The following is a 17,994-nucleotide window of genomic DNA, read 5'->3' on the forward strand; positions in this document are numbered from 1 at the left end:
CAAGATCAGACAGGATCTGGTGACATTTCAGTCCCTTGTTGCCTGCCTCTAATACGGGAGGTCACCTTTAGCCATATTATTTGAATTACTGGAGTATAGACAGTTCTGTTCAGACATTCAGTCAAAGGCGGCTGCTGTCGAGATGCTTTCTATCCAGAGATGTTTGCATAGGCTTTTAAAAAAACATCTGAATCATGTCCGTAAGACTTTCTAGATAGGAAGAACTGTATTGGTGTCCTGTACGCTGACACAACTGCATCTAGACTGTGGAATCTGATTGCAAAAATTCCAACCCAGTGCCAAGTCAACACTGAGTGTGAAGAGAAGGAGACTAGATAGACTAAGCCTAGGATCTTTCTTCTACCCTTCCATAATAAGCTGATACCATGTGAGTTTTATTTCCAGGGCTACCAAAGACATAGCACTGGTTAGTTTGGAACAAGATAGCAGTTTGGAACAACACATTAGCAAGGAAAACACAGATTGTTCTTATCACAGAATGACTGACTTGGTCTCCTGTACAGGCTTGTTTATTTAACAAAATGCTGACCTGTGTCTCCCAGGGCAAATATCCCATAGGTAAAAGATTTACCCTGATGTTAAGTCCAGTTGTGACCGACTCTGGGGGTTGGTGCTCATCTCCATTTCTAAGCCGAAGAGCCAGTGTTGTCCATAGACACCCCCAAGGTCATGTGGCCGCTGCCATGACTGCATGGAGTGTCATTACCTTCCCACCGGAGCGGTACTTATTGATCTACTCACATTTGCATGTTTTCAAACTGCTAGGTTGGTAGGAGCTGGGGCTAACAGCGGGCGCTCATTCCGCTTCCAGGATTTGAACCTGGCACCTTTTGGTCCGCAAGTTCAGCAGCTCAGCGCTTTAACACACTGTGCCACCAGGGGCCATTTTTCCGATATGAAGCCAAAATAAAATATACCATATTTACTTGATTCTAATGCACACCTTTTTTGGCCAAATTACATCGCCAAAAGTGAGGTGTGCATTAGATTCGATCATACGTTAGAATTGCTCACATAAACTAATCTGATGGAGAGCATCCTGGGCCCACTGGAAGACTTCAGCTTCCCCTCCCAGTCATTTCTAGCAGCTCCTCATCTTGAAAGGCAAGGGGCTCCATGGACCGATCCTTGAGTCTGCTGTGTGCTTCTGTGACCGATTATTATTTGCTCCACATGGCAACATTTCCTTCAAAGCGTGGTGTGAAATAGAGATTGGAAAGGGTGCACACTCACAAGCCAGGGCTGCCTTTTATCTGCCTGAGAAGGAACCGGGGAAGGGGAGATAACACGGCAGCAGTGCAAGGTCATGCACAACAAACAAGACACGTTAATCACAAGCCCCAAGTATGGCGAAAAGGACCTACCATGCATGCAAATTAGACCCAGGAGTCAACAGGCTGGGGTTTAGGATCACGGGCATCCACCAGAGTCACTGAAGCCCTATTGCTCCTGTTTATGGTTTTCCTACTTGTGTCATTCTGCAGCAGACAGGGCGCGGCGTTAAAAAGGCAAAACAGAGCAGATTAATTGACACACAGACAGACAGGCAAAGTCGACAGTTCAAAAGGCTTACAAGAAAGCGTTAGAGAGAAAGAGAGAGAAGAGAGAGAGAACATATCAGCAAAAGATGTGCTTCATTGCAAACACCCATAACACCTGGGAGCACCAAGCAGACCACGCTGGACGGAGCAGCGCCTCTGTCGCTAACAACATGGGACTTTCACAGCAGCTGAGCCCATGGATTCCGAGCACTGAAATTCAACACACATTTTATATTTGAGATGGTGGTGGTGGCACAGCCCCTAATACCAGGGAGAGGAAGTTAGGAGGCGCAAGAGCAGGGGGAAGATCTGGGCAAAGGCCTCACCTCAATGCCCATCTGGCCCACTGGACTGCAAGCATCGGCAGGCATTCTGGCTCCCACAACCAGATCATCCCATAGCACCATTACAGTTTCAGGTTCTCACAGCAACAATTACAAGTTGACATGCAGTAAGCAGGCCCAAGTTTATTGCTTGGAAGAGGATGCTGGGACATCATTTGGCTCACGGAACAGGTTAGATGTCTAGGAGATGCTACAGTAGTTGTTCAGCAGAATATGCACAGGGAACAAATAGAAGCTGACACGTCTACACCACACAGCTCCATGGTTTGCATTTGGTCAAGATCTGCTTTGGAATGCTAGCAGAAAAAGCACCGCTACACGTAGCTGCCAGGGCCTGTCACCGACGTCTGCAGTGCTACGGTCTATCCTTTCAATCCTACCAACCTGTCACTGATGTCTGAGTAGTGTCAGGTGAGTGGATCTAACTGTACTTTAAACATCTCACAGAGCAACTGACCAGCCCTTGTTCTGGGCCACTGTGGGAAATTAAAAGGCTGGTTCTGAACCATAACAAATATAGCCACATCCTCTGTGAACATGTCTAATCTAAAACCACTGGAGTTGGTGGCTAACACTACAAATATGACATTTGCAATATTTTTCTTGGGGTGCCTAAGGATGCAATTCTTATTGTGCTCAGGGTCAAATCCAAAGCCAGTCATGCGTCTTCAGACTAACTCTGAAGCATTGAATGATCCTAGCCAGATTTTTCATGGCTGACACAAGCCCTGGCTGTTGCAGGGCTTGTGTTTTCCTGGCACTTGTTGCTGAGGAGGCAGATGAAGGGCAGGTCAAATGAAGCAACCAGACGTCACCTTCAATGGCTTCCTGTTGGCCAGGCCAGCTTTAAGGGTCACTGAGGGATCATCGTGCATGTGATGCTACAATCCCCGTCCACTGACCATTCTGCTTAGTGCAATGGCATAAGGAAAGCAGAACAGGGGGTAAAGAGGGCAGTATGTCACAATCACACCAGCATCTGGAGACTCTCGAGGACAGGCCCAGCTAAATAAAGCACTCGGCTTATTGGATTTGTCCTCGAGAGTGTGATCACAAGACAATAGATTATTTTTATGAGGCAGGCAGATGAACGGGACACTGGACAAAGTGACTGAGTCTGAACACATTCACAAACACTTGCACATTCTCTGTGTCTCCCCAGCAAGGGAGAAGAGATTATTGTTAGAACCGAGTTTCTTGTACAGCTATAATCTGTGGGGTTGGGGCTGGTTTTTAGATGGCAGAACGGAAAGCAAGAAAACCAAAGCAGAACGAGACGTGTGCTACTCATTTTCAATTCCAGTTGCTTGAACTACAATGGCTACTGCTGATGACCACAGCCACATAAGCCTGCCAGGGCCCAGTAAAAGGAAGAATGGCCCATTACTGTGAGTTTTCCTGGTGCCCTGGGCTTTCTTCCTTTTTTAATCTTCTAGTCATCTTTGGGAAAGTGACATACCACCACCATAAGAATGAAAGGTGATGCCGAGAAAGTGAGATTAAGTTGTGGGATCCTGGAGTGCCAGAGATCCCTGCCTCACAAGTTGTGGGGTGCAGAAGGCAGAGCAATTACTGAAAATCCCCTCTGCTTGAAAATCTGAGCCTCTCTTTTTACATAGCTGGGAAATAATCTTTTAAGCGGGATGGTAACTATCTTTGCATCCAGGGGAGTGAGTAGATACACAGGAACATCTCTGGGGAAACACCCCAAGAACCCTTGAGCTTGGCAGCTGATGAAAATGACAGGCAGCACCAACACAGAAACCAAGGGTGAGGATTCTGTATACAAACAGAAAGCCCTGAGAGTTGATTTCCACCCTCGAAAAATGGGGTAACGTTTTAAAAAGCAAGAGGTCCTCTGCAGAAAAGAACAAGATAAAAACACTTGCCTTTTATGCCACTCACATTGCCCTCAACGGAGGTGACAAGCACAACAATAGGAAACTCTCTACTAGTCACACTGTTTCTTCCCATAGAGATGAGCCTGCAACTAAAAGGTGTCAAACTAGTGGCCTTCCCAGAAGTCCTTGTCAGCTTGTCCAATGGCCAGGAGTTCTGGGAGCTGAAGTCCAAAACATGTGGAGGGACACAAGCTTGACACCACTGCTATAAACCAAGGCTGTGGGACGTGTAGCTTGCTAGTGATAAGACCTACTTACTTTCAGTGGTTCCTTCTCGGATGCATCTCCCATGTTGTCATTAGCCTTGTACTTCCGCTCCTTTTCGCGATGATCGATGGTGGAGTAGCCATCTGCAGGGGAATGACATCAGCCATAAGGGACAGTGTAATGTCAACAGCCACGTGGCTGCTCATTCTACTTTTCGTTCAAAGGGGAGACAAATCTTTACACAAGAACATCAAAGCTAGCAGGGCTTTGTGTCTTCCGCTGCTGTCTTATATAATACAATGAGAACAGCATCCCCAACAGCCCACATGACCAAAGGAGTAGATGGTCACAAGGAAGATAACCTGTCACACTATGGAGATCTTTGGTGGAGGCTCTCATCTAAAGGCCTTCTACCTTCTGGAGGACAGATGGGATGGCTATTAGAAAACAGGTTTCACCCAGTCATCTAAGAGTTCTGAAGATATTGACCGAACCAATATATGATCCAAAGATCTAAAAAGTATACCAGGTTCTCAATCTTCTAGTCTCTGGAGCCTACGGAGTACATAGAGGCTTGAATCCAATCGTATGCAGCCACTCCATTCGTAAACACATTTCTTTCCAGGCTTCCCATTTAGAAGTCTTCCTTAAACCCACAATATGCATCCAGTCATAGCAAAAGTTCTACATGGTACTATCAGAATGGAAGAATGACATCTTCCAGGCATGGAATCTGTTCTTAAAGTGCACACTGTCGGAAAGTATGTGGCCACCTGGTAGTGTCACTCCATTAAAAGTTACTCCTTTCCCATCCAGAGCATGTATGCACAAAGGTTTAAGTGAGGGGGTATGAAAAGCAACCCAATGTTTTCTATTTATTTATTTAAAATGGCCACGGATTCCAAACACATCTATGCAACATTCAAATGTTTGGTTTGCCAGAACAGAAGCCCTGTTCAAGCATTCCAGATCGATATCCAATTCAACAGGCGAGTGGAAGAGCACAGAAATGAGAGCCACTTCCACCATCCCCTTATTGTTCTAGATGAACAGCAAGCAGAATTGTTATTCTGTTTATTTTTAATAGTGTCCATGTTTAATTCTATTGCAATTGTTTTTTGTAGGTTTCAAATTATACATTGTGTTGCTTTGGGTATATTTTTAACCAGCCGCAATGAATCACTCTGACCAGGAGGTCATGAGTTCGAGGCCCGCTCGGAGCCTATGTTTGTCTTTGTTCTATGTTAAAAGGCATTGAATGTTTGCCTATATGTGTAATGTGATCCGCCCTGAGTCCCCTTTGGGGTGAGAAGGGCGGAATATAAATGCTGTAAATAATAAATAATAATAAATAAGCAGGACGTTAATAATAATAATAATAATAATAATAATAATAATAATAATAATAATAATAATCAGATTTCCAGGGTTCAGACTCACATGGGCCATCTACACAAGAATATTCCCTGCTGTAGAGATCTATCATTTTAAAGAAAAATGGGATGAGGACTGAGCTCTCGTCCTTGCGTTTCCCCTTGCATGTTGACTAGATACAGAAGTAGAACCTTCAGGAAAGGCTAGGAATATCAGAATGTACTTTACTACAAGTCCCACCTTATTTGTTTGGGCCCCGTCGGCTTGAAGCCAAGAGATGTGAGGTCCTTGGTTCCCAACAACTTGCCCCAAAGCAGCTTCTCCAGCAGCCATATGGGTTGCATTAACTGTCCGTCACTTGTTCTCGCACCGGCTGAGCCAATCGGCAACTGGATGGCTCAGTCAATTGGTAACCATTTCCACACTTATTGAGAGCAGAATTTCCCGCTCTGGTTTACAAGGGCATCATTCATTCTGGCCACACCACACCACTTTATTTTTTGATAGAACAATCCACCCCGCCTTCCTTGCATAGCTCCAATGGCATGCCTTGGTACTGCACCTCTTCTATGACTACATTGGGTCAGATCCAATTTTGGATATGCTTTTAGGACCTTAGAGGATCCTGGGAATCAAGGTTGCCAGGATGATGCCAAAGTTGGGCAGATCATCCTACTACACTTCTGCATGATAGAGGAACCACACAGTGGTGGGTGCCCAAGTGCACTTCCCTATATTCTCACCCCATTGTTTTCCCCAAAGTGGACTAATGTTTGGCAGGTGGGATGGATCTGTTCTGTGCTAAGGACCTTCAGCTGTAACCGATCAGGCTGTGGCCAACTTCTCGCTCCAGCAATGTGTGTTGGTGTGTTTAGTTTCCATCCTTACCCACAGATTCTGAGCCACTTTACCGCTAAGGACACACTGCTGAGTCGCGTCACGGGATTTCAGACAGGAGTCTTGCCTAGTCCTATCTGGAGATGCCAGGGATTGAACCTGGAACCTTTTGCATGCAAAGCATGCACTGGCCATCTGTGGCCTCATCGCAACAAGAAAAGCCTCAGATTTCGCCTTCCACCAGGGCTATTTGTATCTGAATCAAAAGATTCAAAACATTCAGAATCAAACCATTCAGAAATCCACACCACAAAGGCTCAGGGAACAGATTTGGGGGGTGAGGGGGTCTACATTTCCCTTCCTTGTACAGACACAAAAGGTTGCTAAATTCTGATGTCAAAGTACAAAGGTCTTCCAGTCAGTAAATTATGGGTAGTCCAAGATCTCTAGAAGACACCAAATTGGGTAAAGCTGGCCTGAAATGAGGCTACATCACTGGAAACATTCAAAAGTATGAGGCCATAAGACCCAGTCTCAGTTAAATAACCATGCTTTATTGCATATGTATGGATGTATATATGTCTGTGCATGAGTGTATGTGCATATATGTGTGTACGTTTGTCTGCACTGGATAAACACATGCAGGCTGAGACCCTACGCCCACTTACCTGGGTGTAAGAGTACGTCCTATTGAACTCAATGAAAACGCATGCATAGGGTTGTGCAATAAAAGACTATCGATCCCTCGGAAAGAAAAGTTCTGCTCTAAATGTCAACTTCACATACGCTTGAAAGAGCTTCTCCCAAAGAACAAGCTGAGTTCCCTTCTGAGTGACAGCATTCGCTATTGAGGACAACAGGGTGGCTGATCCACAGCTGCATTTACCTGGCCCGAGTTCGTCCATAGGAATCATATCCCGACTTCCAGTCTTCTCATTATCTATGGCAGAGAGAGAAATTAAAAGCATAATTCTGTGAGAGAGGCAGGCCAGACCCAGAGCTTGGAAAGTTACTTTAAAAATAGTTGGAATTCCAAGGCTCCTGACACCCCAAGAAATAGAGACTATTATAGTTCCAAATTTAAAATAACTAATTCTTTGACTTAAATGTGGCTGCTAGTATTTTTTTTATTGTGTCAGAAGCGACTTGAGAACTTACTGCAAGTTGTTTCTGGTGTGAGAGAATTGGCCGTCTACAGAGACTTTACCCAGGGGACACCTGGATGTGTTACCATCCTGCTGGGAGGCTTCTCTCATGTCCCTACAAGCTAGAGCTGACAGATGGGAGCTCACCCCATTTCGCGGATTTAGCAACCCAACCTTCAGGTCAGCAGTTAAGCCGGAAAAAGGGTTTAACCCATTTTGGTATGTCCTTTTATGTGGCCACCCAGAAGCTGAACTCCAGCTCCTGTATTCCTCAACACTAGAAGTCACAACTAGGGATGATGGGAGTTAGGATACAGTGACATCTGGGAGGCTGCTGTTTGTTCTGTTGGTCAGGAGAGTGAGGTTTGGATTGAGATCCAAGGCTTGTGGATATGATGCCTGACTTTAAAACCTCCTTTAACCTTTCCCCAGCCTCAGTGCCACAAGGGCGGGTGGTTGCAATTCCCATCACCCCCAATCTGCATGGCAGATCATCAAAAGTGATTGGAGTTGTCTTCAATAACATTTGGGGACCCAGACTGGGCAAAAACTAAAGAGCACCAACCACTATGTAAAAACAAACAAACATTATAGCTGGGCCTCTCTCTGTATCCCCAGACTTCATGGATTCAACGGCCCTTTGAAAGCAACCACAAGGCTGTCAAACCCCAGAACAATGAGTTTGACAGCCCGGCTGTACAGCCAGGGAACCAATGCCACCAGAACACCGTCCAACGCTGGTTTCCAGGATGAACCTAGATGCAGCATTCATTCATGCGGTTTGCCCTTTTGTACCTCTTTTCCTTTACTAAGCAACGGCCTTTTGTGTGAGTGTGACCATGTTTTTGTGAGTGAAGTGAGTGTATGGAGGGAGGGAGGGCGGTACCCAAACCAGCTCCAGTCCATCCTGGGTCCCCGCAGCTCCCTTTTTTGTAAACGCAAACCCATAGGCAATGTCTGACTGACCTTGACTTTTATCCACAAGAGGCAGAGTGCTGTCATCGTAGCCTGATTTGCACGAGGTACCTTTGGATCCCTTAGGAGTAGCCGAGCCAGACTAGAAGAGAAAAAGCGGGAGAAAAGTCAGAGTCAGCAACTTGCAGGAAGGTGAGCAGCAAGCAAAATCCACTTCTAAAAAGCACCGCAAGAAAAACGATCTACATTCTACTTCCTATTTCAGCATGAAGCTGCTCAGCCTTAGGCCGGCATGCTGGCATCTTATTTTTTTAAGAGTGGCATATAGAAGATGTGCTTTAAGGAGTTGCTGGGGAGATGCTGGAGAATCATGGCATGGCAACAGACATTTATGAATGGTTGATACTAAAATTATATTTGCATGGAGACCCAGTTTGGTGTAGTAGTAGGGCCGGGCTGTGGCGCAGGCTGTTGAGCAACCAGCTGCAACAAATCACTCTGACCAAGAGGTCATGAGTTCGAGGCCAACTCGGAGCCCCACATTTGTCTTGTTAAGGCATTGAATGTTTGCCTTATATGTGTAGTGTGATCCACCCTGAGTCCCCTTCGGGGTGAGAAGGGCGGAATATAAATACTGTAAATAAATAAATAAATAAATAAATAGTAGTTGTTGGGCTGGGACTTGGGAAACCTATGGTCATCTCTCTCTACCGAGACACAAAGCTGACTGAGGCTGAAGCCACACTGTAGCATGATTGTGTTTTTCTTTTCTCAGAACAGAACCTGGATTTGTTGTCGTGGAAATTAAAAAAAAACCCAACTTTATATGTTTCCTAGGCATCACTGGTGGAGGCCAAAATGAACTAAATTCTGGCTTTCTCTGGTTACAATTCTCAATTAGAAGTCTGCTTTCTTTTCACCTGGAAATGGGATTTGCTCCAGCCTTCCTTCTGCAAAACACTCCGCAGCTCTTTGTAACTCCAGGTCATTTGAAGGACGTGAGAGGCTGCCTTGGTTTCCCTGGAGGATTGGCTGCTTTTGGAATTGGGGAGGAGGGGATGCAAGGAGAAACACACAAAAAGCAAGCATTACAAATCAAGTGCATTCAGGTATTTGATCCAGGGAGACAATTTAACTTGATACAAATGCTATGGGATTGCTGGTTGGCCATTCTTTTGCAGAAGTACTTCTAAAGACACGTTTGAAGGTCCGTTCCCATGAGCATGCTCACCACATGATGCATTCATTTATGTTTATTGTGATGGTTAGGATCAGCTGGTTCCTAATAATATGAATGGTTGTTTTGTAGATTTTTAAAATATGAATCGTTTTTACATTGTTTTTAGGCATTGAATTTTTGCCAATTTATTGTAAGCCGCTTTGAGTCCCCTCGGGGAGAAAGGCGGGGTAAAAGTGATGCAAATAAATAAATAAATAAAACTTTGCTATGTGCACTCAGAAGCCTTGAAAGGCAACTCTGAACCTAGCATTGCTAAAGTGAGTGCGAAAACTGGCAAAATTCCCAGGAGTCTCACAAACCCTACATTTCTGTCAATATTGAATTCCTACTGTCTACATTTCTATATCAACTTTCAGACAAAGCACCCATTAAAGTAATGGTTTGTGATGGAAGAAGCTACCGTACAAATGTATGGGTGAACATTCTTTATCCAAACTGCATGACACTAGAAGGCTCCGTGTTTTAAAAATATGAGAGGTCTTCAAAACGTTTCCACACTATTGGAAATAGTGAGGGCAGAAGGAGTAGTAACTGGTCGTGTCTGAGAATGGCCTGTGACTAATGTGTCTGGCAAGCAAGCTGGCCTTGCAGTTTAGTCTAAGAGTTGTCACGCTGTGGCGAAGATGGCTGTGAAACTTATAAATGACACCAGAGAGAAACAGCGTTCTCTCACACGCTTTTTGTGGGCAGAAGGTGTGCCAGGAGTGCAAATCCATCTCTGCAGGTGTGCTCAGGAAGGACAAAGTTCTCCCTTGTAGAGTCATTTATGAGTGGATTGAAATGTTTGATTTCAATTAAGTAGGAAAGACTTAATTAAGTAGGAAAGTTCTACATGGATAAAGAACGAAAGAACGAAAGAACCTTGGAACGTGAAGAGGTTGCGGGAAAGCTGAATGTGAATGTTGGATTTGCTTATGCCCTGATTCATGACAGCCTTAAGTCTAATGTGTTGTTGAAGGCTTTCATGTCTGGAATCACTGGATTGCTGTAAGTTTACCGGCTGTCTGACCATGTTCCAGCAGCATTCTCTCCCGACGTTTCACCCACATCTATGGCAGGCATCCTCAGAGGTTGTGAGGTATGTAGGAAACCTGGCAAGTGGGGTTTATATACTTGTGGAATGTCCACGGTGGGAGAAAGAACTGTCTGTTGGAAGCAAGAGTGAATGTGAATATAAACCCCACTTGCCGAGTTTCCTACAAACCTCACAACATCTGAGGATGCCTGCCACAGAAGTGGACAAAACATCAGGAGAGAATGTTTCTGGAACATGGCCAGACAGCCAGGAAAACTCACAGCAACCCAGCCTTAAGTTCAGTAAAGTGTGTACCAAATGGAGGGCCGAAGCAACTGGCAGAGGAGAAGAAGCTCAAGTGTGGAAATCTTTTGAGACCCCTCATTTATTTGGATTTTGAAATATTTTCATGCACCTAATGAAGTCACCTGTAAGTGACAGAGCTTTGAGACTATGCAGATCAAAGCCTGCCTCACAAAGTATGCACAGAGAAGGCAGCCTCTCTCCAACTCTGCTATAGCTCAAAGGAGATTCATTTGAGACCATCACCCATCTCCTTAGAATCGTCAGAATGTCGGCCAGTTTATTCTGTTAACAGCCAGGACGTTGCCACCAATATAATGGAATGCAGCAAAAGGACAAACATCTCCCTGTCTGCCAATAAATGCCTCGATTTCCTTAAATGATGATGCATGATAAATGTGTGTCGGATGCTCAGGAATAGAGCAGGCGTCAAGGGACCCTGTCCCAAGATGACTGATCGTTGCATTCTATTGATCTTGTCTCTCAAGTCAACTCAACCTATTAAAGGCACTGATTTATGATACAGAGGTTTGGCATGTCCTTTAAGCACTTCAATTCCACACCTAAAAGACAAGGCTGGCAGGTGGCCTTATTACTCTAAAGCAAAAGGCTGCTGTTATGATGTTGATGTGTTTTTAAAATGTCTTCCTTCAGAGATCTTGACAGCTAAAGCTCATGTGCAAACCAAGCATTGCTGCCCCAAAGTTCTTTCCTGGCTGGGAAAGGAGTCTGGGGCCGAGAGAGTCCTCTTGTACTGAGACATCAATCTTGTATAGGAAGAACGGACAACCTGCAGCTCTAAGTTGGTGGCCTACTTTCAAAAGAATAAGCACCTGGAAGCCCACAAATGGAGAAGGGACAGAGGAAAGAAGGTGACCGAAAAGTCAAGTGAGAGAAAAAAAGGATGGTCTCATCCATGCTTGATTTTGGCAGAAGCCAACACACACATGCAGCCTCCCTGTAATTCAAAATCTGCTTCTTCCAACATCATAGATGCTGTGATGGACAAGACCACCATCTGAAACCCAAGGGAACCTCTACCAGCCAGAGCAGACAATGCTGGGCCAGATGAACAAATACTCTGAAGTCCCATAAGGCTATTTTCTATATCTTTACTTCCTTGAAATGAGCAAGAGTGAAAACACTAACCTCGATTTGCTGATAGCGATGAGCTTCTGAATGCCTTGCGTCTGGATCAGGGACCTGGCGTTTTCGGAGCTGTCGGTAATGATTTCGTGAATGGTGTTCAGGACTGCAACCACAGTATCCTCCTCCAAGTTTTTCGAAGATCTCTGCTGCCTGCTAGGCAAATTTCTTACCAGCTCACCCATGGCATAGCTACCTAAAGGACCAAAAGTGCTCCTATTAGTCAATTCTGATTAGTACTCAAGGAAAGTGATGGAGCCACAGCAGAAGGTAGCACTTGCTTTGTACAGAGGCCACGGGTTCACTCTCAGAGACTGTGAAGCTGCTAACAAATTAAATGGGGTTAGATTAACAGTAGGTGCCTGGCGCTTTCCAAATGTTTTAGAATACAATTTTTAGCATCCCTGCTCTTGCTTAATTGTGAAGACTGGTTCAATCTGTAGGCCAAAACATCTAGAGCAGTGCTTCCTAAAGTGGGAAGCATTGGGTGCAATTGGGGGATGTCAAATAAAAATAAAGGGGCCGTGGAAACATAAAGAAAGAAGAGAAGAAGAAAAAGTGAAAACCTGTTACATCTCCTGTGTAACATAAAGCTAAAATATTAGTAATCATTTTCCAAATGAAATACACAAAATGCAAGTTATAACCAATCAGTGGTCAAGTCTGCAGACAGAACTTAACAAGTAAGTGCGGGCAGGTAAGCATGTCATGAATTGTCAGGAAGTCCAGCATGCATTGGCAGGAAGACATGCATGCAATAATGTGTTCATAATAAGCGACATGTATGAAATTTGTGTTGTCGAAGGCTTTCGTGGCTGGGTTGCTGAGAATATTATGGCTATGTTCCAGAACATCAGGAGAGAATGTTTCTGGAACATGGCCATACAGCCTGGAAAACTCACAGCAACCCATGTATGAAATCTAAATTAGATTGGTTCTGAATTGTGTGACAAGTAGTTAAAAATGGTGCCCATGCAATCAGTATTTACATTTTTCAATTCAAGCTGTTGACAAAAATAGAGCTGAACATTAATAAATGGATAGCAGCGCACCAGGTTCATCCTTCTCATTTAGGATTATGTTTAATGTTATTCATAGTTTTTATTTCAATATGATCCTTCGTTATCTTAATGTGTTGCAGTGTAATTTCAAGGTGTCTTATTCACAACAACAACATCCTTCTTTACCACATTGTAGGATGTCGGTAGAAACAGAGATACATAAAATAATGCAAATTTCTCGCTGTATCTTTCTTTTAGTTCACTACAAAAAGACAGATTTACAGGGGACCAACGAGTAATTTTTTTTCCTGAAAAGAGGGTAGTAGGCCAGGTAAGTTTGGAAGACTCTGATATCCGCCAACCTTCAGCTACTTGCAGTACCTATTGATCTACTCACATTTGCATGTTTTCGAACTGCTAGGTTGGCAGAAGCTGGAGCTAACAGCGAGAGCTCGCCTGGCTCCCCAGAATCGAACCGCCAACCTTCAGCTACTTGCAGTACCTATTGCTTCTCCTTGACTTAAGACTGGTGTGGGGAAAACGTAATCCTTCCATACCAATGTGGTTCACTCCAGTTTTCACAGTCTCAGCTCCCTGGGCCACTCAAAGCCTGTGTAGCTTCAACCCATTGGAAATCCAAGCACAAAATTACTCTGCAAATCCAAGATCCTTGAAAAAAGTTTTGGTTTGAATCAGCTTTAAGTGTGCATTCCCTCACCCTCCAACTCTTATTTTGGGATCGGGGAAGATGTCTGGGAAATCATTGCCCAAAGTGAGCCTGTTCTGCACAGCAGGGCAAAGCAGAGGTGCTTGTATCCTGCAAGTCAGATTTTGTAGCTGTCATATTTTATACTTCATGGCCTCGAATAGGCACTGGGAGACACATTGCTTAACACCACACATTAATGCTAATGCATGCACATGCAGAATGGTTCTGCAGGGTCGGATACAAAACCGACGCACCTCAGCTCAACAAGGTGCACATAAACTTTCATGTTATGTAGCATTTTAAGTGCTTCTAGGAGACGATGCCTTAAGACCCCCAGGTGGGCCTTTCGCCGTTCAGTAAGATAAAGGGCTAAGGCTGCTTTTAGTTTTAATACTTTGGACTCTTGAAAGAAAACTTTTTTGGTGGGAAAGTAATTACTAACGGATATGGCGTACGTGACTATAAATGGAGAGCAAAGGACTTCTACATGTTCAACAGTAGCCAAGTAATGGGATAGGTCTTCTCGACTGATTCTGGGCACAACTTAACGTTTCGTTGTAAACTTTAAGTCTGTCTATGACTTGAGACACAGTCATCTATCAGTTACAATCAGTAGCAACCCATCTTCATGTTACTGCCCAAGGATAAGAATTTATGAAGGGTTGGAAAGAGGACATTTTTTTTTCTAATAGCATTGGGACTTCAGAATGCTACAAGTCTGAGACTTGTTTAAAAATCTTTTAGGGCCAGACTTCTTTTTAATACAGTAAGACCTCTGTAACCATATAACTGAAATCCAGGGTTCAATTCACTTGCTAGATCTCCTCAGGGCGATTCTATGATAGACTTCCTTTGGAAGTTATCACAGAGTTGGGTTGGAGGAACTCAGAAATTTTCAGAGTGTCTTTAGGTCCTCCATGGTATGCTGGGACCAGAGATGATGATGATGATGTGTTGTCGAAAGCTTTCATGGCCAGGATCACAGGGTTGTTGTATGTCTTTCGGGCTGTGTGGCCATGTTCCAGAAGTATTCTCTCCTGACGTTTCGCCCACATCTATGGCAGGCATCCTCAGAACCTCTGAGGATGCCTCACAGCCTCTGAGGATGCCTGCCATAGATGTGGGCGAAACGTCAGGAGAGAATACTTCTGGAACATGGCCACACAGCCCGAAAGACATACAACAACCTGATGATGATGATGATGATGATGATGATGATGATGATTCTATTCTCCTTAAATCAGACAACTGAAAGTTTCAGGTGGGTAGCAATGGGCTACTATGTGAAAGAACACCGAGCTCCAACCAACTCAACTCTCTGTATTTAATTCCAAGAGTATACTTTTAATATCAGGAGGATTTTTGGACTATGGTAGTAGGAAAACATGCAGACTTTGGTGTAGATCTAAACCACCCATCGGACAGCTCCTCTGCAGGTCTTCTAGGGACTGTTCAGAACGTACCTATGAGGTCCTTATTGCGACGATCCATGGAGAGGTTCCTCAGAGCGATAGAGACGGCTCTGACCACCTTGTCGGAATCTGACTGCAGGAGCTCTACAAGGACCGGGAGGCCTCTCTCCTTTCGCACAGTCGCCCGGATGTAGGTAGACCACTGGTCAGAGGGAAGAAGCAAGGAGCCATGTGTACAGGGGAACAAAAGAGGAAAAAATGAGGAGGATCCCTAAGTCTGAAGCATGTTCTGACAATGTAAGGTTACTTTAAAGAAAGAAAAACCTGAGACTCTTCCAGTCTAAATAACATGAAGAGTAAAGAAAGAGGGGTAACTCACTGTCCAGTTTCCAGCACTGAGGTTCTGCAAAGCACCAGCCGCTGCTTCCAAAGTGTTGAAATTCTGACTTTCGGTGAGAATGGACAGGTAAAGCCGCACCACCTCTGGTTGGTAGAGCAATTCAAAGCCTGAAAGTGAAGATACAAGCCACATTTCAGATTTCTATCCATTTCCAGGGGGTCGCTGTGTTAACCAGCTGCAGCAAACGCAAGAGAAATAAGAAGACTAACACATTTATTACGAGCTATATTCCCCTTTATCAGATTCATGGAGAGCTATCTTCAGGTGGCAAGAATGTGTGTACACACATATATGTAATACGTGTATGCAAGTTCTCCATTAAGCAGAACTCAAGCAACCGGAACACTCAAGCAACTGCCAACAAAAAAACTCAAATAGTATTTAAATAAAAATCTGTTTTTCATGATGCAGTAAAACTGTGTTACATTAATTTTGTCTTTGTTTTAATTTGCTTTTAATCACTGTATTTCAATATTAATACCCAGTCAATACAGACCTTATTGTCTAGTATAATGTGTGGTATAGTATCTAGTTAGGCCTATTTTTAATAGTAACTCTTACACAACTAGAAACTACATTCATCCCATGGGTGATGGTTAACTAGGAGTCTACTTTGTGTATTATACATGAACACATACACATGTCCATGCAAACACAGGTGTAAAGGGGCACAAGTGCGGTTACTGACAAATCACTAAAAGCTTCCATTTCTGAAAAGCATAGTGACCACTATCAATGTCAGTAATTTATTATTAAACCATCTTCTAGGAAGAACTAAGTAAATTAACATGTGTAGTAGAGGGGAAAAGCCTCTGAATTAAATCCAGATTTAGGCATACTTATAATAAACCCACTGAAATCATGCGACAAATTAATCATGACGGATATTACGTTTCATGGATTTCAGCAGGTCTTTTGCAAGTCTGATTAAATTTACCATCGGAACTTCCCAAAGTTACACTTGTGGATTACAAAGCCCTCCCACAACCGGCTATGATGTAGATCCAAATGAAAAAAATGAATAAATGGGAGTGTGGTATTAAGAGACAGAAGTGGCTCTCTGGAACATCTGGAATCAGTGTGGAAAATCTATTGACTCAACTGATTTCTGATCATATAGGTAAGAAGTGTCAACATTCAAGGTTTGTGGGGCCAATCTGGCCCACTATGTCATTTTATGTGGCCCTCCAGATACTGGATTACAGCTTCTTTATTTCTCATCATTGGACATCATAACTGTAATGTAAAAATACACATATACACATAGGTAAAGGTAAAGGTTTCCCCTGATGTTAAGTCCAGTTGTGACTGACTCTGGGGGTTGGTGCTCATCTCCATTTCTAAGCCGAAGAGCCGGCGTTGTCCGTAGACACCTCCAAGGTCATGTGGCCATAGGCATGACTGCATGGAGTGCCGTTACCTTCTTGCCGGAGTGGTACCTATTCATCTACTCACATTGGCATGTTTTCGAACTGCTAGGTTGGCAGGAGCTGGAGCTAACAGCGGGTGCTCATTCCGCTCCTGGGATTTGAACCTGGGACCTTTTGGTCCGCAAGTTCAGCAGCTCAGTGCTTTAACACACTGTGCCATCAGGGGCCCCTACACACACACACACACATATATATAGTTGGCCCTCTGTATCCACAAATTCTCTGTCTATGGACTCAACAGCCCTTTGGAGGTACAGTAGAGTCTCACTTATCCAACACTCACTTATCAAATGTTCTGGATTATCCAAAGCGTTTTTGTATTAAATGTTTTCAATACATCGTAATATTTTGGTGCTAAATTTGTAAATACAGTAATTACTACATAGCATTACTGCGTACTGAACTACTTTTTCTGTCAAATTTGTTGTATAACATGATGTTTTGGTGCTTAATTTGTAAAATCATAACCTAATTTGATATTTAATAGGCTTTTCCTTAATCTCTCCTTATTATCCAACATATTCGCTTACCCAACGCTCTGCTGGCCCGTTTATGTTGGATAAGTGAGACTCTACTGTAACTGTAAGGCGAAAATGAGTTTTAGACCCCTGATGTAGGCCAAAAGCTGGGCACCATTCATAAATAAAGATATGGAAATTATTTTAAATTTTAGCCCCATTTTGGACAGGTCACTCCATTTAACTAATGGGTCCCACTTGAAAATCCAGGTGTACATGGGAGGTCAGTGAGAGAGAGAAAACGGGGATCAAAATGGGCAGTGAAAGAAGAGAGGCGGTAGGGGCATTTGTCCATCATTCAATCAATCGATTTATTAATGCTCCAACCCATGGACACATATGTCCATCATTCACGGGACTCTCTTTATGGCTCTCCTTTGAGCCTTCTGCCTGCACCAGAACACATGGAAGACCAGACCACAAATATGCATGCATCTAATGAATCCAGCTGCCCCATTTGCAGGATGTCTTTTTATTTAATTATTACATGTTACTCCAGCTGTGCGCAGTGCCATCAAACCCTTCCTTGAAGTAC

At 43.8% G+C, this 17,994-nt stretch overlaps 1 protein-coding gene across 14 annotated transcripts in view; it reads right to left on the reverse strand.

Annotated features, from left to right (window-relative positions):
* arvcf (ARVCF delta catenin family member) overlaps window positions 1-17,994 on the reverse strand; it is a 315,018-nt gene that overhangs the window by 10,967 nt on the left and 286,057 nt on the right. For 9 of the 14 annotated variants that reach the window (XM_062958522.1, XM_062958520.1, XM_062958518.1 and 6 more), the window contains 8 exons: window positions 15,491-15,618; window positions 15,163-15,313; window positions 11,993-12,185; window positions 9,206-9,320; window positions 8,337-8,427; window positions 7,112-7,165; window positions 4,066-4,157; window positions 1,386-1,499 (listed from right to left, as the gene is read on the reverse strand). In XM_062958522.1, the coding sequence (XP_062814592.1) occupies window positions 1,398-1,499; window positions 4,066-4,157; window positions 7,112-7,165; window positions 8,337-8,427; window positions 9,206-9,320; window positions 11,993-12,185; window positions 15,163-15,313; window positions 15,491-15,618 (926 nt within the window). In that variant the 3' untranslated portion in view covers window positions 1,386-1,397. The remainder of the gene's footprint in view (window positions 1-1,385; window positions 1,500-4,065; window positions 4,158-7,111; window positions 7,166-8,336; window positions 8,428-9,205; window positions 9,321-11,992; window positions 12,186-15,162; window positions 15,314-15,490; window positions 15,619-17,994) is intronic. The other 5 variants (XM_062958523.1, XM_062958526.1, XM_062958521.1 and 2 more) reach the window with 2 other exon arrangements.

This window comes from Anolis carolinensis, chromosome X (assembly GCF_035594765.1).
Source record: "Anolis carolinensis isolate JA03-04 chromosome X, rAnoCar3.1.pri, whole genome shotgun sequence".
Taxonomy (NCBI): Eukaryota; Metazoa; Chordata; class Lepidosauria; order Squamata; family Dactyloidae; genus Anolis; species Anolis carolinensis.